General features: G+C 45.8%; 1 protein-coding gene across 2 annotated transcripts in view; it reads right to left on the reverse strand.

The window, feature by feature from the left end:
- The window catches only part of MARK1 (microtubule affinity regulating kinase 1), a 229,339-nt gene extending 209,054 nt beyond the window's left edge, over positions 1-20,285 (reverse strand). For both annotated transcript variants that reach the window (XR_012244007.1, XM_073628355.1), the window contains exon 1: positions 19,891-20,285. Coding sequence is in view for 1 of the 2 variants with exons in the window: in XM_073628355.1 (XP_073484456.1) it covers positions 19,891-19,941 (51 nt within the window). In the remaining variant the exon portion in view is untranslated. The remainder of the gene's footprint in view (positions 1-19,890) is intronic.
- Positions 20,286-20,500: the final 215 nt, after the last annotated feature.

Below are 20,500 nucleotides of genomic sequence, written 5' to 3' on the forward strand. Positions count from 1 at the left end.
AAAAACTTGGACGGCAAGAGATCATATTGCAGGCTAAAATGCTGCAGAATCCTGAACACAAGGAAGAGAGCGGCAACAGAAGGTCAACTAGCTGGCTAGTATGCGGCAAAACCTCAATAGCTAAGAAGAGAACAGCGACGCAGCATCTCGCTGGCCAGAATGGAGCAGAATCTTGGTTGTAAACGGGAAACCAACAAATCATCATCATCCTCTAGCTGGCCAGAATTTCCATTGCAAGCGAGAAAGCAGCAACAGAGTGCCATCTTGCTGGCAGAAATGCTCCAAAAATTCCATCACAAATCGAGGGGCTAACGGAACATCATCTCGCTGGCTACAAAGCTGCAGAATCATCAAAAAACAGCCTCACTCTGCCTAATAGACCTTGCTCCCTCACTGGCTGGAACTGTTGCAAAACCTCGATCGCAAGGGAAAGAACAGCAATGGAGCGTCCATTGCGCTGGCTGGAATGCTGAAAAGTCTAGATGGCAAGTGAAGGACTAACAAAACGCTTTATGGCTGGACCACAGCAAAAATCTGGATTGCTAGCTTGATAGGAGCAACAGAGTATCATCTTGCTGGCTGGTACACTGCAAAAATATCAATGGCCAGTGAGAAGAGTAGCAACAGTATCATCCTGCTGGCCAGAATGATACAAAAACCTTACTTATAAACAAGGGACACGTGGAGCATCATCTTGCTGGCTGGAATGCTGCAAAATCTCGATTGATCTTAAGGACCGTTGGAAAGAGCAATACCATAAAGAAAGCTAACCCATAGCAATTCTATCACTGACGAGTAGTTAGCAATAGAATCACCAATATTACATGACCCCAAGCCATAATGGGAAGGAAGTAAACTGTACGACTGAAGAATGTCCCTCCTCCGTTTGCTAGAATGTCTAAATACAACAGATGTGTGCATTATTACTTGACTCTTGGTGTCCCTTGTGTGTTTTATCCAATATATCTACAGTGATCTAGCAGCCTCTGGGCATGAACTTCCTGTAATATAGACTGGTCACTGCCCCTCTCTTTCCTTGTGCAGGGTGACTGGTCTGGTCTCCGCCCCCTCCTGCAGTTTTCAACAAGCAGCCTGTAATGGGTGGGAACTGCTGGGCTCCTCCCACAGCTCTGCTCTCTGTACAAGCTATGTACAGCACAGTGATGACCTCACTGCTACTTTTACTTTTAATATTTGACTTTGCAAAGTGGACTTTTATCCTTTGTGGCTATTTAGGTATACTGTATATTAGAATGACATTTTTTTGCCTGGAGTTCAGCATTAAATAGCCATCTAATATCAATAAATACTTGGAAAAAAAAAAAAAAAAAAGGGGGGGGGGGTGGATCAGTTAACCACACAGATCCAGGTGAGCAAAATGGAATACTGAACCAATGCTAGGATAAATATGATCAGTCAAACAGACAATTTAACTGTGTCACAGAAGAAGCCTAGGGATGAGTTAACTAAAGAAAAATAATAGGGCCACATGCATGCCAATTGCAGCCTCTACCAAATTATGCCACAGGGCTTAATTTCTCCCCCTCCCGCATGGGGATAGGACGGGGATTTGAGGGATACCCAGAGCCATTTATGTAGCTGGTGGATTGGATAGACCACAGGTAAATCAACAAAGGTCCTCTCCTTGGTCTTCTAAAGAAGGTTAATGGTGTCCTTTGATGAAGCAGTGAAATCAATTCACTGCTTCATTCTCCGGCATTCACAGTGGAGATCTTTCTCCTCTGTTGTGTGCCAGTATAGGAAGCTTTGTAGATCGCTTCACCTTTGGAGGAGTGAAGCGATCTACAAATGCTTCAAACATGCTTCTAACGGCCCCTGATACTGGAATCTCGTGAGACTTTACGAGATTACAGTGCCAGAAATTCACTGAAACACCGAGATGTCAGTTTATTAAGCAGTGATAAATTATCACCGCTCAATACACTGACAGACGGCTTGGTTAATGTTAAGAAAATAACGAGTCCCCCTACATATACACATATATATTATAAATTAATTAAATATGATAGGGGGACATGCTTACAGTGTTGGGGGGTCTGAACGAGGCATAAGGAAGTTTAAAATCTTCCTCTTTCCCCCTCAGATCCCCCGAGATTCCCTCTTCACTCCCCAATTCTCCACCTCTGAGCTGGTGAATCGGGGAGGGTGAATTCTGACACAGAGCACCAGTGAAGCGCTGAGATCGCAGCTTCATAAACTGGCCGTTACTGTGTCAGTCAATGAGGATTCTCCATGTGCGGAGATCATCGGCGGGAGAACATGTTCAAACACTTCTCCCCCGATTATCTCTGTTTCATAAACTGTTTATGGACTGTGATCAAAGGTGATCCTTGGGATCACCGCTGATCACTGCTTCATAAAACGGACACAAATATGTGAAGCACGTTGAGAAAAGAGACCTCAGTGGAAGCCAAGCAAAAAATGTACCTGGGGACTACATGGCATATGCTTTGTATATAGCAAAAAAAAGAAAAAAAAAAAAAAAAACACACGAGGTATAAGCCCTCATTCACACGAGGCGTACTCCACTTCCACGGAGCCCACCTCTTACCCAATCTGATCCGCCAGCTACGGATCCGGACATAGGGCCATCCGTCTGCTTTTAGCGGATTGGACGGGGTCAGATATCAGCGGACAGGTCTCCGCTGACATCCGTCGCTCCATAGGCTAACATGGAGCGCCCGTTCAGGTCCCCTGTCAAAACTGACAGGCAGACCGGAACGGTCCAATCGTGTGAAAGGGGCCTAAGGAGTGCATTTGAAAGAGATGTCAATCTCGTAGCCACTATCTATAACAAACAGCAAGGTTTTTAAAAGATGGAAGCCAAACGTGAAGATGTGATAACAGTAGAAAGTAGCGTGCACCAAGACTGTGTTATGTCTCCACTGCTGTTCACTACCTATACAAAGCTTTTCAAAGTATTTGTGAAGGTGTTGGAATTTCACCATATGAACTAAGATCCTACAGGACATAAATAATGGAGACGATACAGTTTTGCTTGCAGAATCAGAAAAAGACCTCCATTGCTTTTTTTTTTTTTTTTTGGGTTAACAAAACAGATCCTGTTCCCTCAAAGCATGTTATACAGCACAGTGCCTGTGCTGTGTCATTTGTCCCCCTGTAACACCTAAAATATCTGGCTGACTCTGCCTGGCTATATCCTCCCCCATAAACTATATAAGCGCAGCAACCGTCGATCAGCTGACTGTCGGCTCTCTCTCTCTCCCCCTCCTCCCCGGCTGACGTCAGCGGGAGTGCTCGGCCCCACCCACTGGAACTGTGAGCGGGAGAGTGAAGATAGCGCTGGGAGCCAAGCTCATACAGGTACAGATCGGCAGACTTTTTATATTACACAGACACAGGGACACTTGTTATTATGGTACAGAGGGGAAAAGACAATTTAGTAGAAGTGGGTTAAAAAACACTTTAAAGCCCAACTCCAGGTTTAACGTCACTTTAAATAATTTATTTGGGACAGGAATGCCGAAACAACCAATTTTCCTTTGATGCAGCGGCTGTCAGCAAGTAGAACTATAGGCAAACCACTCTCCCCCCCCCCCCCCCCCCCCATTTTAGATAGCGTAAGGGTTATAACCCCTGACAGATTTTTGTTCGCAATCTGTGTCCCATTGCGGAGATTTTCCTTTACTTCCTGTCCCATAGCCAAACAGGAAGTGAGAGGAAACAAAAAAAAAAAAAAAAGGTTTTGCCTTTAGTGATACTTTAACACTGTATATAGCATCGGACACAAACACAGTATACAGCACTAAGTTCCAGGAACTTCCCACTCCGTCTATTTCCATAACAAAATTGAGTCCAGCTTGGTGCTTTTCTTAAACATACAAGGGCTTCCTGCGAATGGCTATCAATGAATTGGTGGAGAGGCGGGCAGATGAATTTACAATCTTAACCTCTGCCAATCAGAAAAAGCCTTGTATTCATAAAAATGTAAGGTTTCCTGTGAATGGCTGGGAAGCACTCAGCCAGATGGAGTGGCCCCTGCACCACTGCCAGAACAAAGTGCTGTATACTCCAATGTTATACCAGTTATACAGCCCTGACAGGGGTGTCCAACCTGTGGCCAGAGATGCCTATAAATGTGGGCCAACACAAAAAGAAAATCATTAACTTACTTAAAAATGTTGATTTTTTTGGGGGGGGATTTTTTTTGTAAAAGCGCGTTTACACTTAGGGCACTTTCACACTGGGGTGTTGACGGTAAAGCTCCGCTATTTTTAGCACCACTTTGCCATCATTTTAGCGGCGCTTTACAGCAGCGAGTGGGGCGCTTTTAACCCCAGCTAGCGGCCGAGAAAGGGCTAAACGCGCCGGCAAAGCTGCCCATTGATTTCAATGGGCAGGGGCGCTTTAGGAGTGGTGTATACACCGCTCCTAAAGCGCCTCAAAGAAGCTGCTTGCAGAACTTTTTTTTAGTGTCCTGCCAGCACACCGCTCCAGTGGGAAAGCCCGAGGGCTTTCCCACTGGACAGGAGAGGCGCTTTACAGGTGCTATTTTTAGCGCTATAGCGCCTGATTGTAAAAGTAGCCTTAGTAAGCACGTGCAGCCGAAGAAAAATTTGACAGGTGTCTCCTGACTGGACTCTAAGGCCCCTTTCACATGGAAGGACCGTTCAGGTCCACTTGTCAGTTTTTTAGGTGGACCTGAACGGACGCTCCATGCAGGTCTATGGAGCAACGAATGTCAGCGGTGACATGTCCGCTGACATCCGATCCGCTGAATCCAGACCGATGGAAACCCTATTTTCCATCCGTCTGGCGGATCGGATGAAAATGGACAGGCGGTCCGTTTTCATTCGATCCCCCATAGAGTAGAGCGGATCTCTGACAGGTCCGTCTCTGCATAGTGAACAGAGACGGACCTGTCATTCGTTGGCTCAGTGGGGCCCCCGCTGAGCAATCCCCGCTGAGCAAGCGGAGTCCATACATGGACAGCCCCATGTGAAAGGGGCCTAAGACGTTTTAACCTGCCAAAGAAAAATCTCCCACTCTTCACAATCACGCCTTATTCAGGTCACCAGTTTTTGGAAGCTACAGTATACTTGTGAGCAACTAATTTCAAGGATAAAGCACACGAAGGGCAAAATTAAAACCAAAATATCTCTTGAGCACCTGTAGAATTCATTGGGAATTGCTACTTCTGTACATCCATGGAACCATATATTTATGTGTTAGTTTATCAAAAAACCATGGTAAATATGGCATCAGTTTTATGTTGCCTCTTTTATAATAGATGTCCCGATCACGGCCGCTGGTGATCGGGTTTCTTTTTTCCTCCTCACGCTGTCAGCGCGAGGAGGAAAAATAGCCCATTACCGGCTCTGTTTACATCACATGATCAGCTGTCATTGGCTGACAGCTGATCATGTGGTAAGGGGTCGGGACCGACCCCTTACTCTGATCTGTGATCAGGCGAGTCTCACAGACTCGCTGATCACCGAGCGCGCGCGCCCTGCAGGGGGCGCACAGGCCGCTCGTGCACTCAATAGACGTCGTCCCGGCAATGTAGGTCCGCGCTGTTGCCGTCATTTGGCAATAGCGCGGATCTGAAGAGGTTAGAACACTACATATAGCTTGGTTGCTAAGGAGGGGGCAGGAAGCCAGCTGCCGCTTCCTGAACAACTGATGAGTCATCAGCTGTCAGCGGGCTTCCCTGATGAAAGCAAAAAAAGAAAAAGAATTTTCAGCAAAAAAAAAGTGTGGGGTTCCACCCAGGTCTATACAAGGCCCTTCGAGTCTAGTATGGATTCGGAGGGAACGTGATATTACAAGGGACGGGCTACGCCCCATGGCTATATAAGTAGTTCCGGACAGCGGGGGACATCAAAACAGAGGAAGACCGCTTCAGGACAAGACTCTTTTTTTTGTTTTTAAGTGGGTAACCGGCGGCAAGGAAGACAACACAAGAAGAAAACGACAACACCGGGAGATGACGGTTCTGGGAGAAGATGGCTCCGGCTTCTTATTTAATAAAGGACATGTTACGAACTGGCTCTTGTATTTTTGTTAAAATTTCACTGGATCTTTGGTGAATGGGTAGGGGTACAATGTACTTGATACCCATTCACATGGGGGGGGGGGGTGTTCGGGTTCTGGGGGCTCCCTTGTTATTGGTGGCTTCCAGATTTCAATAAGCCCCCCGCCCGCAGACCATGACAACCACCGGCCAGGGTTGTCGGGAAGAGACCCTTGTCCTCATCAACATGGGGCAAAGGTGCTTTGGGGTGGGGGGGTGCAGAGCCGCTCACTTGTCCCCTACCTTTCCTGACCTATCAGGACGCATGCCCGAATAGGGGTCTGGTATGGATCTGGGGGGGCACGTCGGGTTTTTTTGCTAGTTTTTGGGGATTTTTACATTTAGCTTTCAGCAGGGAAGCCTGCTGATGACTCATCAGTTGTTAAGGACATGGCGGCCGGCTTACCAGCCCCCTCCTTAGCAACCAGCTATATACAGTGTGTTTACGGTGCCTTTTAAAGGGGGGGGGGAATGTAAAACGCAAAATGCATGAAAACTGCATGCAAAAAACGCAGGTTTAAAAACGCACTGCAAAACATGCCTGAAAATTGCATCAAGCGCAGCCGCATTGATGTGAACCTAAACAAAGAGCCGATCAGGGGCAACCTCCCTCACAAGCACAAGGAAAAGATTGCTACAAAAGCAAGCCTGGTTTGTTCTCAGGTATAGCGCAGGAAAGTTTTCTCTCTCTAGATCAAAAAAAGGATCAAAAAATTTTCAGCTGTGGTTCCATAAGAGGATCTTTAAAATTAGCTGGACAGATATGGTCATGAACCAAGAGATGCTGTAGGGCCCCCTTTTACACTGACGGACCGATCGGGTCCGCCTGTCAGTTTTTCAGGTGGACCCGATCGGACCATCCATTGCTCTCTATGGAGTGGCGGATCTCAGAGGACATCATCATAGCGGAGTGGACACAGACCTGTCATCCACCTGCTTAGTGGGGATCAGCGGAGAGATTCCCTGCTGAGCAGGTGGATCCACTTGACGTAGTCCACTCTGTCTAAAAGGGGCCTTAGGATTAAATGAAGAAAAATCATGTCTACTGGGGAATATTGAAGAGAAATTGCTACATTTTTACCCATATCACAAGTTACTCTTGCTGGAGAGGAGCTAATGGAACTTGTAATATAGTAATGCGACCTGACACAACCTGATCATAGCAGTGGCAAACCTCCTTCCCTGTTACATGTTAGGCCAAAAAAAAAAAAAAAAAGGAGGAAGGAATGGGACTTTGTATGAGGCATGTCACTGAATTAATACCTTGTTCATATTAATCATTGAATTATTTATTGATTAAAAATCCAGTAAAAAAGTATAAATAATCTTTAGTAAAGACACAATATACTGTAAACAACAGTTCACTTGTATTAATATACAATTATTATACAAAGTAAAATACAACATGATTAGCAGTACAATTCCATAAAACACTGACGAAGTCTGCGACGATACGCGTTGGGGTAAGGCTACACGGCCACCCTTGTAGAGCTTAAACCGGGCATCGCCACAATCCTTTCAATACTAGGAGCGGTGGAGTGACACCAGGCAGGCAAGTTATTGTTTAGATGCTCGTTTTTAATCCTATATTTGTAAGTGCAATATGTAAGGGGGGGGATTTGAAGTTTCATTAAAAACTGTTCAAAATGGAATTATGCTATGAGAGCTTCTTTATCCTTTGGGCATGATTGCTACTTGATCCAAAGCTCATCAGCGATCTATTGGAGTCTGGCATTCCAGGATAGAACACAGTGTGAACCCATACAGACCTAATACTGGTGAAATTACGTTAGAAGCTAAAGGAGGTAGACCGTACCATGATCCGATGACCAGAGAAGGAAGTCCGCTTATTTGTGGAGTTTAAGGCCGATTTTCACCTGATTTCTGGCGAGGTGTGAAATCTTACGGGAGCGGTGTCCCACGTGTTGTGGTGAAGGGATGAAGATTCTGAGGAATTCATTATAAATTACAATTTTTTTCAACACCCAATCCCCCCCCCCCACGCACTGTTGGTTATTTTGTTACAACTGATTACTCTACAGAGACTTTTTATACTTTTTTATAATGAGGACATTGTGCTGGTTTTATATATTATTATGCATTTAAAATGAATATCTTTCTGGGACTGATACAAGAGTTTAGCGCTGCTCATGCCTATATCTCCTTAGGGTGTGTAGACATTTTTTCACAACAGCTGGAGGGCCCACAAATTGAGCTCCCATGAGCTACAGTACAAAAGAACATGAGAAAGAAAAAGGGAAAGGGAGAAGAATTTGGAGGATGAACGACATCCAGGAAATGACAGGCAGCCATAATATGAAGCTGAACATTAACCTGGCAAAAGACAGGACCAGTTGGAAGGTGATGGTGGAGGCAAGGTTCTAAGTTTGAAGTTTACCAAAGACCGCAAGCGCTCATGCTAGTGGTAACAGTAAAGTAAGAGACATTCATTGTTAGGCCCCTGACACACGGGTAGGGTGCTGTTGGGAGTCTGCCCGCTCAGAAGGGGATCTGTCCGGTGATCCCCACTGAGCGGGTAGATGACTGGTCCATGTCCGCTTATGCAGAGCAGACACAGCCCCCTCTCCTCTATGGGCAGTCAGATGTAAATGGACACTCGACTGGCATCCAATCCGATTCACCAGATGGGGAATGGATCTCCATTTGTCTGTTTTTAGTGGACTGGATTGGATGTCAACAGGTGTTAACAGACACATGTCCGCTGACATCCCGCCACTCCATAGAGGAGACTGGAAAACTAACAGGCGGACCCAAACCGGTCCACCCATGTGAAAGGGCCCTTAGGGTTTAGGGGCTAGACTTGGAAAACCAACATACCTCCAAAGTTGGGCCAGGCACCCAAGGAGAGTGGAAAAAGGTTGCTGGGCACTAGACCTGGAGCTGCTCAGTAATGTTGGTAAAAAGCAAATATGGAGGTCCAAGGAGTGCACTCCAAAAAATAGGAAGCGTCAGAGTTAATGTCGGAGCCTCCAGCAAGGAGGATAGTGAGCAGCATAGACAGCAGTGATATCACCAAATCTCACACCTGTTTTTCTGAGACTAGCAGTCATAGGAGACAGTGCCTTAGATCTCACACTGCAGATATTCTGGAGAGCCTAGATACCCTCATATCAGGAAAAACACAGCTATTTTTCAGGAGAAATTCCAGACAGGGTACTGCTTAGGCACAATTATCATTGCTACATATTCCCCTAGAACATAGTAAATCGTCACTTTTTGAGTTAGAGGAGCCAAACTATGTGACACTAGTCAACCATACCTAGTCTAAAAAAAAAAGCCTGCTTCTATACGGGATAATTAAGCATCCACACGGAAGGCAATGGCTAATTATGTTTCAATGGCATTCCTGAGGGAGGGTTGTTAGTTAAATCAAAGAGCCTTTACTGACTGCAAAGATTTAACCCTTCTTAATACTTTCATAAGCACAATATCTTACTGAGGCCAAAAAAAAAAGAAAGAAAGAAAAAAAAAAAAAAGCTGGGGGCAACGACATGTATTTCCTTTGTTCCTATCTACTTGCTTTCATTTTCTAAACTGCAGCTGAAAAATTGAAAATCAGAGACAGAATGGTCGCTCTGAGCCCAGACATCCTCCTCCGAAACCCCAAAGGCATATGTATAGTAATCAGTCTACTTGGGATCGTTTTGGTTGATTTTAGCAATGCGTGTTTCCTGCGTTTTTACACAAGATAGATACGTTCATTTCCGAGCAGAGCAGCAAAAGACGCTTTTACAAGTGAGGTCCAGGCTCTTTTGATACTTTAAAAGCAATATTAAACCCAAAAGCAAACGTTTATTATATTGTACCTTATCCATTTGTAAATGTGATGGCTGCATTTGTTTTTTTTTCACCTGCTGATCTGGCCAGTAATTCTGTTGTTTTTCAACAGAACAAGCTGTTCTGCAGATGTAGCAGCTAGTGGGATGAGACAAACTGTTTACTACCACCAACAGGGGTGCTTACAGTGATCATCTTTTATTTATTTGTGTAAAAACTATCCCAAAAGAAAAAAAAATGGTTTACTATAACTGCTTGTGTAACCGCAGTATACGCTGAAATTTGGCTTCTATTTATTAGTGTATCTAAATCTGCTAGTAAATCTAACACTACCGCCCCCACCCCCCCTCCCCCCAGACGGACAATGCTCCAAAAGGTGCCCCCTGTGTTCCTTCATCCAGAGTGGGGGCACTACAGGTTGTCGGTTACTGGCCAGATCACCAGATGAAAACAGAGGGGGAAAAGCCTAAAAAAAAAAAAAAAAAAAAAAAATATATAAACCTAATGCAGCCACCACTTCTAATGATTGGTAAGCAGAAATATATTACATTTGTGGTTCTGAGTTTAATACCAATTTAAAAGGGGGAGGAAAGTGCACCCGTTAGTGGTGACTGCATTTGTTTTTTTTTTCCGTTTTTTTCACCAACCAAAAAATGGCCTGTCCTAGGGTGACCACATGCACTGTTATCTATGGAGCAGCATTGTCACCCTCAGCTGCTCTCCTGATCTGGATTGCAAACACCTCCCCCGCTCCTTATCACCATTACATAGAGGGGTGTCCACGAGAAGTTACAAGGATGTTGCATTTCTGTACTTGTAAAAAATGTTCTCAACCTGAAAAAAATGCAGCCACCGCGTCGAAGGACTAGGAAGCTGCAATATATAAAATTTTTGTTCTTGAGTTTAGATATCCTTTAAAAAAAAAAAAAAAAAAAAAAAAGCAGTAGAAAAAGCATTTTAACCCCTTAGCGCTGGCCGCACGCAAACATGCGGCCTCTCGGCGCCTGGTCCTTGGCGCTGAAGGGCTGCATATTTGTGTGAATCGCTGTCAATTCAGCTGTGCTGAGAGCGTGCACAGTGCGTGCTCCCGACACCGTTACCAGCACCTAACCATCAGCTCCTGATCGCTGCTTGCGATTGGGGTTTTTTGAATCACGTGACCCCCAATCACAGCGGTCACAGGCTCTTAAGCCCCGGCATTATAAACCTCTTAAAGGCCTGGGAGGTGCCGGTGTGAAGAGGTTAACCACTTGCCGACTGTGTACTGTAGTTATACTGCTACAGTGCGTACCGGCTATGCAGAATAATGCCCTGTACACACGGTCAGATTTTCCGACGGAAAATGTGCGATCTGACTTTTTCCGTCGGAATTTCTGACACACAAAGTTTGAGAGCAGGCTATAAAATTTTCCGACAACAAAATCCGATCAGTTAAATTCCGATCTTGTGTACACAAATCCGACGCACAAAGTGCCACGCATGCTCAGAATAAATTAAGAGACGAAAGCTATTGGCTACTGCCCTGTTTATAGTCCTGACGTACGTGTTTTACGTCACCGCGTTAAGAACGATTGGCTTTTACGACAACTTTGTGCGACCGTGTGTATGCAAGACAAGTGTGAGCCAAGATCCATTGGAAAAAATCTATGGATTTTGTTGTCGGAATGTCAGACCGTGTATACAGGGCATTACACATATACATACACACATACAAGTGATTCTTCGCAACTCTGGGTAGGGGGCGTGCACCGATCACCAGTTCCCGGCCAATGATTTATGGCGGGGATCCACCAGTGTGTAAACCCAAAGTTCTCTCCTGACAGCGATGTGGTGCCAGTTTTTGTTTTCCTGCAAAGTGGTGAATAAAAACTGCCACACTGCTTAGTTAAAGCACCACACATTTCACACAGTAGACATAGGCACACATTTAACCCTTTGATTGCCCCAGATGTTAACCCCTTCCCAGCCAGTGTCCGTGTATATTATTAGCATTAGTGTCACTGGAGATGTCTCTGGCCAGTTCCCACAAAGTGTCAGTTAGTGTCAGATTGCCCACCGTCCCGCTATAAGTCACTGATCACTGCTATTACTATTATAAAAAGAAACAAAATATATAAAAACGACAGTATATTTGAATTTGTTTTTTTCAAAATGTATGCCAATTTTTCGTTCAGAACGCAAAAAATAAAACACACCCTGGGTTATCAAATACCACTAAAAGAAAGCTCTATTTCTGGGGGTAAAAAATTATATAAATTTTGTTTGCGTACAGCATTTTATGACCACACAATCGCCAGTTAAAGTAGCGCAATAGCAAAAAAAAAAAATGGCCTGGTCATGGAGGGGGTAAAATCTTGCGGAGCTGAAGTGGTTAATGCCAACACTGAAAAACCAAACATCCACAGAGAATCCTTATGCCGCGTACACACGACTGTTTTTTCAGGCAGAATAAACTGACTTTTTTTTTTCGACGGAATTCCGCTGAAACGGACTTGCCTACACACGATCACACCAAAGTCCGATCGTTGAGAACACAATGACATATGACGGGACTAGAAAAAGGAAGTTCAATAGCCAATAGCTACCTTTGCGTTTTTGGTCCATCGGAATAGCATACAGTGAACGGTTTTCCCGATAGGAACTGATTCCGTCAGAAAGATTTGAAACATGTTCTATTTCTAGGTCTGTCAGAATTTTCGAAAGAAAAAGTCCGATGAAGCCCACACACGATCGGAATGTCCGATGGATCTGACCTTTTCTGCCGAAAAGTCCGGTCGTGTGTACGCGGCATTAGGCCTAGTTTACACCTGAGGGGAATAGGTGGTTAAGCCGTATTTTTTATGTCCCTTGACCGCCCCTCTTAAGCTGCAAAGGCAGCTGGTTGTAAGCATGCCAAATACAATTCTCTGCTTATACTCCATGACGCTTTCCACCAAATGCGTCCACACCACAAAGCGTGCGGTTGCAGCATGGTGGTGTGGGCTTCTATGGGTTAAAATGGGCAGAGAAGCGTTACAAAATGCCTTGAAAAAAGCGTTCTACTGTAGATCGTTCTTCAGAGGGCAACGCTAGCATATACAAGTCCTTAACAAAAAAAAAAAAGAAAGAAGTCGTCTGCCTGCTGCACGACATCTCAACCCAAATATGAGTGCATGCATTGTCTACACAGCAAACACATCACCTCCCTGTGACTGCAGAGGAATTACACGGCCTGTTCTTGGCCTTGTCAGCCAGGCGGCACTTAGAAGGGGTTAACGTGTACACACTGGGCTAAAATTAGCTGAAAGACAGGTGGAAAGAGCAGAAATCCTGCAGAGAGCGGCAGCGACAAGCTCTGCCTGCAATGGATGGAGGGAGGCCTGCACCGAGTCCAGGACAACAAAGGACCTACAGTACTGTCCGCCTCGTTATCAACAAGTGTCATGGCTATTCAACAAAAAGGTGAAAACTGAAAAGAAAATGAATGTGTAAGGCGCTGTTACCCACGGTAAACAGACACTATGGTAATGACGTCAGACATTCGGATTCACTTTTCTTCACCTCAGTGACAAAGCCCCATTACTGTTCAATCTGAAGGACTCTTTTCTTCAGGCTTCTGAGGAGATTACTATAAACTGTGTTAATTTTGACATCAAATTTCGATTCAGTTTTAGTCATAGTCTTGACTAAAATGCCATTTTAGTTTTAGTCTACTAAAATAGTGTTAATTTTGTCAACGAGAAGGGCACATTCTCACTGTTGCATGTTTATGACGGAAAAAATAGATAGGAATTAATTGGCAAACAGGCAGGAATGTAATGCAGGAGACATATGATGTCTCACCTACATTAAAAATTCCATTACCTGCCAAAAGGCCCTTGAAGCCCTCTGATGTGGCCCTCGACCTCAAAATGAATGTAGGAGTTTTTGTACACTTTCAGAAAGTGCAACACACCCGCAAGATATAATAGAAGTTTATGGCAAACCCGCAGGAAAGCCACGGGTGTGAAAGCAGCGTTATAGGGGGCTCAGGACAGTAAGGGCTTGTTTACATTTGTGTTTGAGGAGTGATAGTTTTTACCCCCCACCCACCGAATGATGTAGCGTCAGAGGTCACAATGGCAACTCCACTCAATGCTCCAGGGTGCCTGTGCAGCCTCCCTGTCACATTCTGTTTTTTCACTTGGGCAGGGGGGTGGCATATACAGGAGCCGATCCTCCATTTTTCTCCAGTGATTGCTGAAATTTGGCTTCTCCTCCTCTCCCGTCCGCATTCAGCGGCTGCAGGGGGAAAATGTTCATTATGCTATTCAATATAAAAAAAATTTAATTCTGAAACATTTCATTTCATTGTGGCCCACGACCGGTTAACAAATCTTCAAAAGGTTGAGCACCCCTGCGGTATGCCCTGTACACGTAGCTCAGTGGACACCTTTGGGCAATGCTATGATGAATGAACTCAATGACCAATGAAAATGGTAAAATACTGGTACCCAGAAACCAATCTGGCCGAAGATGACAGCAGGCGGTAGGGGGGTCTGGGGGACTGCAATGCTGCATAGAGGGAGAGTATAGTTCCGTTTTAACCTACACTTTGCAACACGTTCAGGGCTCATTCACACACAGGCACCGTACAGTGTGAAGAGCCCTTTGTTTACTTTTCTCTCCTAGTGCTGAGCAGTGTGCAGGCAGCCCCCCATTAGTGAATGGGGATGCATTGGCTGTATGGTCTGACCCCCACATCTGAGTTTGACAGGGACTGGTGCATAGACCCCGACGCAGAGCCTGTGCATCCGGGGGGATGCTCCTTTCCCTGCGTAATGTAACACTCGTTTGTGCAGGTGAGTCTGATGAGTGCCCAAACACTATGGGCTGCCTGCACACAGCTCAGTGCTAGGACAGAGATGTAAACAAAGGGAATCAGGGGCCACACTGCAGGGGTTGAGCACTTGTGTGAATGAGCCCTAATACACATATGTCCAGCTTCCCTATATTTATAATAGTGTATGTTCCCATCTAAGCATGTTTTTTTTTTCATATGGGCGGCTAGGGAGCAGGAAAAAAAAAAAAAAAAAATCACAAAAAGCTGAGCTGCGGTTTTACCACCCCCCTTGCGTGTAAAATACAGCTGGAGGAGACTGTTCACATGCAAAAGAATTATTAACGCAGCATGCCAAGTTGACAGGCGGCACTGACTGCCAAAGTTGGCCATTTAAGTCAACGGGACTGTGCTGGAACCGTGAGCTCGCATTTTTTTGGAGCATTACACCTATTGTAAAATTCCATTTGTCAAAGAAAAGAGAAAAATTGCATTTAAAAGGATGCAGGATCACCTCCTGAATGCAGCTGCTTAGCCTCTACACAGCAGAGTATGAGCTAGTGTGAACCCAGCCTCAGTGCGTTGGGAGGGCCACAGAAACTCAATAGCAGCTCATGAAAGTGCATATATTGCACAGGTATTAACAAGCCTTGGTAAACCGCTGTTAATTCTAATCTCAAAAAATGCACTGAAACGCATGCAGCACACCGTCCTAACGCTACAAAAATAAACGTACACCCCTATGGACATGCATAGGTGCAAATGGGCCTTAAACATAATAGTAATGCACCGAAATTTCAGCCGTCAAAAACTATTGGCTGAAAACAAGGTTTTCAGGCCCGGTTTACACCGCATCCAATTCGCATGACATTTTAAAATACGTTCATTTGAATGAGGCTGATTCACATATGTGCGTTGCATTCGCACTCCACATTGCCCAAAAAACGTGTGCGTTTTCTGGGCATTGTGGTGCGAATTGCAAGCACATTATCTTCTATGGGAACGCATCTGATTCGCAGATGCATTCCGTTGTGAACAGGATAAAATCCTGATGTAAACCTGACCTGATCCTGATCAAAAACTGACGTGAAACGCTGAACTGATTTTTCTCTTTGCAGGGAAACCGGAGTTTCAATTTGCAGCGCACATGTGTAAACCGGGTCTCAGGGTTGTATCTTTAATGTCTGCCAAGAACACCCGTGATGTTGCCGCGATTTTACCTTGCTTATGGTGTTTTTCATAGGTCATGTGACTCATAAAAATGCATCAAAAACGCAACGCGGGTGCATTTTTGATGCGTTCTTGCTGTGTTTCAATGCTTGCCAATGGGAAGGTACGTTTTAGGTGTGGTTTGCCAAATATACACCAAAAATGCATCAAGCAGGATTTTAAACACCGTTTCAAAAGGTGCCGATAATGGCCGACAATAAATTCATAATATTAAATTAAAAAGCCATTTTTTTTTTTTTTTTTTTTTTAATTTAAAAACCGTCAATTTCAGTTTCGGCCAAGTGCACCCTGAATTTTTTTTACATAGCTCTGCAATTCAAAAAAGAGCTCAGGATGAAACACAGCATAAGCAGACGTCAGCTGCACATGTGAAATCAGCTGTTCTATGTGGGTCTGCTGAAGTTATATGGACATCCTGACTTTTACACCACCCACTAGCATGCCCATTGGTCAGCGAGGCTGCCCTTCACACCAAGACCAAAAAAGTGGATTGGGACAGTTAAAGTAGAACTAAATCTCAAGAAAAATCTTCTTGCCTAGGATCTAATACAGATCAAATAGTAACCCGCCTCTTTAAATAAAGAAAACTTTACCAACCTTTTTTTTTTTTTTTTTTTTTTTAAGTTCACACAGTTGGAGCGTTCTCCTGTTCGTGCTCCACATTCTAAATACGAGCGCACATCCCGATTTGGTGGACTCGGGATGAAGGTGTTTGCAGCACATAAGTCTGTAGTCTAAATCAGAAACAAGCAGCTCAGGGAGACAACGCTGTTCCTGCATAGATGTACAGTCAGTAAGCAATGCCACCCAAGGACAGGAAGTGCATTACTGGCAGGATCACCAGGTAAAAAATAAATAAATAAGGGAAAAAATCCCCAATGCAACCACCATGTCTTAGGAACGATATACAGTATTACATCAGTGATCTCCAATCTGCAGTCCACAGGTAAGATGTGGCCTTTTGCTTGCCTTTATCGAGCCCTTGGGACACTATTCATCCCGCTAACATCAATGATGGGGCACAAACCCTCCCACTGACACCAATGATGGTGTCAGTGGGAGGGATAGTGCCCCATCATTGGTGTCAGTGGGAGGGTTAGTGCCCCAATGATAGGGAACCTTCTCCACCTAACCACAGGGGCGCCATGTAATTTTGTACTCCCACTGACCACAAAGCCTGAGGCATTATCTACTTCCACTGTCCATAGCCTGACCCCCTTAGTCTCAAGGACAGTAAACTGGCCCTTTGTTTAGAAAGTTTGGAGAACCCAGTATTGCAGGTCTGTTCTTGGGTTTATATCAGGGTTTCTCAACTAGATTTCCTCCAGAGTTTGCTAGTGATTCCTTGAGCAATGAGCAATTTTGGCCTCCCGCATAAGTTCCCACTGACACCATTGATCTTTTTAGCTATCTGTAGAGGGGTGAATTCTTCCCAATGTCCACAAGTGTAAGGAGCATTTTTCCCTCTGACCATCACACTAATATATGAGTTGTAGATATAGTCATTTTTAGCAGGGGTTCCCTGAAACCGGAAAGTTATTTCAAGGGTTCCTCTGTGTTGAAAAGTTTGAAAAAGGCTGGTTTATAAACACTTTAAAGGTCAGGTTTGACATTCACATAAGATTTTTAACTTTACATACAACTTCTAGATCTGCTAATGGTTTTGCAATGCAGTTTTCACCAATGGTAACCCCTGCTAATTAATTTCCTCACCGTGTGCCCAGTGTGATCCACCCAAGTACGTAACAGTTTCAATCCCAATCTAATTTCCAGGTTGTACCTTCATGAATTTCCTACATCAGCAAGCTGCGAGTAGAACTCCTGCCTCCATATTTCAAACTGCCTTTACGAAATGCTTTTCCTCGATCATGGACAAGAGAGCTGCAACCTGCCACCCTCCAGTTGGCGACTACCTACAAACACCCACATTCCATTACCCTCAATAGCCCACTCTGACAAACTTGGCGGGATGGCCACCAGTTGCACCATACTGGTCTCAAAAATTTTTGATAAAGGACGCATTCCATTTTCATCAGAAAATCAGCTTGTCTAGGCAAGAAAAGGGCAAGATTTGAAATCGCCAGCAAGTCTGATGGCAAATCTCCGGTCATATGCACCTGTAGTGGAAAATATGGAGGCTACCATGGCTGACCGCCATGCCGATTCTCTTGCTTCAATGAGTGAGTCGCTGACCTGGACAAAGTATGCAGATCAGATGTTCTGACTTTACTTGCTGCATTCTTGCTCCTGGTCAGTGTCTCAATGTACTGAAGGCAGAGACAAGCCAGCAAGTACAAGTTTTCAGGAGGTTAGCAATGGAAATGTGCATAGTTCAGGTTTCCTTTATGGTTCAAGCTTAAAAGGCCAACAGTTCAAGACAGAAGCCAAGATGTACATATCTCACAGGCCAAAGGGAATCACGGTGACTACACCAGAGTTGCCAATGTGACAGATGCACTGACTGTACAACCATATCTTTAACACCGTCATTCTCCTTCCAGTCACTGTTAATCTGATATTGATCATGTCTACATTGGGCTGTGACACCCACCTAGCCTTAGGGTAGCCAAGGGAGCCAGTCTCAAGGGGGTTATGGCTATGTTCATTTTTTTTTATATGGGGGTGAAGTGACGCAAACACATCACCGTGTGACCCTTTTCACAGATATTTAGCTTAATACCGATCGTATGGAATGTGTGGAGTTTCTCTCATCACTTTTAGAAATCCAGCAGAATTCTAGAAACAATCTGTAAGGGAAAGGACATTTCGCTACACATTACCATTTGGGTCAGTGTCTGCTCACTACACCAAGAGGCACATAGGCTGCTCCACCAAAGGTTCATACACCAAAGACCTTCTTACTGTCACACCAAAGAATTAACCACCAGGCCACACTACTGCTCCACCTAGGGATTAACCGCCAGGCCACCCTACTGTCACACCAAGAGATTAACCGCCAGGCCACCCTACGGCCACACCAAGGGATTAACCGCCAGGCCTCCCTACGGCCACACCAAGGGATTAACCGCCAGGCCTCCCTACGGCCACACCAAGGGATTAACCGCCAGACCAAGGGATTTACCGCCAGGCCACCCTACGGCCACACCAAGGGATTAACCGCCAGGCCACCCTATGGCCACACCAAGGGATTAACCGCCAGGCCACCCTATGGCCACACCAAGGGATTAACCGCCAGGCCACCCTATGGCCACACCAAGGGATTAACCGCCAGGCCACCCTACGGACACACCAAGGGATTAACCGCCAGGCCACCCTACGGACACACCAAGGGATTAACCGCCAGGCCACCCCAAGGGATTAACCGCCAGGCCACCCTACAGCCACACCAAGGGATTAACCGTCAGGCCACCCTGCTGTCACATCAAGAGGTTAAATGCCAGGCCTCCATTTGGTCACACAGGAAGTTTACCATCTGCCACACCAAGGGGGTCAACCGCCAAGTTTTCATATTGTGCCACCAAGGAGTTGACCACAAGACCCACCTGCTGTCCCACAAATAGGTCAACCATGAGGCCTCCAACCTGTCCCAAAGGGTTAAAATACAGGGCTTCAATCTGCCCCATGAATGGGTTAACCACAAAACCTTCATACTGTCCCAAGGGTCTGACTAAGAGGCCTCTATACTTTCCCACCAAAGTGTCAATCTCCAAATCTCCATACTGTCCCTCCAAGGGTAACCACATGGCCTCCATACCCATACTGTCCCTCCAAGGGTCAAAAGCCAGGCCATCATTTAGTCTTGCCAAAGAGTTCACCACTAGACCTCCATGATGTCCCTCCACCCATGGTCTCCACATTGTTCCACTAAGGGTTAATCCCAGGACCTCCATTCTTGCCCTCCATGGGTTAATCAAGGGCCCCCATATTGTTCTTCTCAGGGTTAATCCCATGGCCCCATCCAAGGGCCCCCCATATTGTCCTTGTAAGGGTTAATCCCAGGTCCTCCCTCCAGGCCCCGGTGTGATGATCCCACCCTCCCGGTACTCACGTTCTCCGTGTCCCGCTCGTTGACTGTCGGCAATGGCGTCCTGGCCGACATGTTCCCAGTGCGGGGGGAGCCGAGCTGTCAGCGATCACAATCCCAGAACAATGCGCTCCGATCAAAGGCGGTCCATGGTGCCCGCTCACTGCATCCCCGGCCGGGAGAACGGCCTGACCTCACCCCCTGCCGCCCGCTTCTGCTGCATCATCATCCTCGTCCGCAGCCCGCCGGCTAGTGCAGGGAGAAGCCGGGGGATGACAATGCGTGGCCGTCCTTCTGCTGATCACACTGTCCCCACTATACATCCACAGCAGAATGAAGACTGCACGGCTCCCTCCTCCTCCTCCTCCCACTACCCTCCCTCTCCTGGCCAGGAAGAGCACAACTACTTCCAGGGGGGAGCTGCCCTGATCTGGGGTGGCAGCATAGAGGGGAGGCTGCCCTGATCTGGGGTGGCAGCATAGAGGGGAGGCTGCCCTGATCTGGGGTGGTAGTATAGAGGGGAGGCTGCCCTGATCTGGGGTGGTAGTATAGAGGGGAGGCTGCCCTGATCTGGGGTGGCAGCATAGAGGGGAGGCTGCACTGATCTGGGGTGGCAACATGGAGGAGGAGGGGG

The sequence above is a fragment of the Aquarana catesbeiana genome, linkage group LG04, assembly GCF_042186555.1.
Source record: "Aquarana catesbeiana isolate 2022-GZ linkage group LG04, ASM4218655v1, whole genome shotgun sequence".
NCBI lineage: Eukaryota > Metazoa > Chordata > Amphibia > Anura > Ranidae > Aquarana > Aquarana catesbeiana.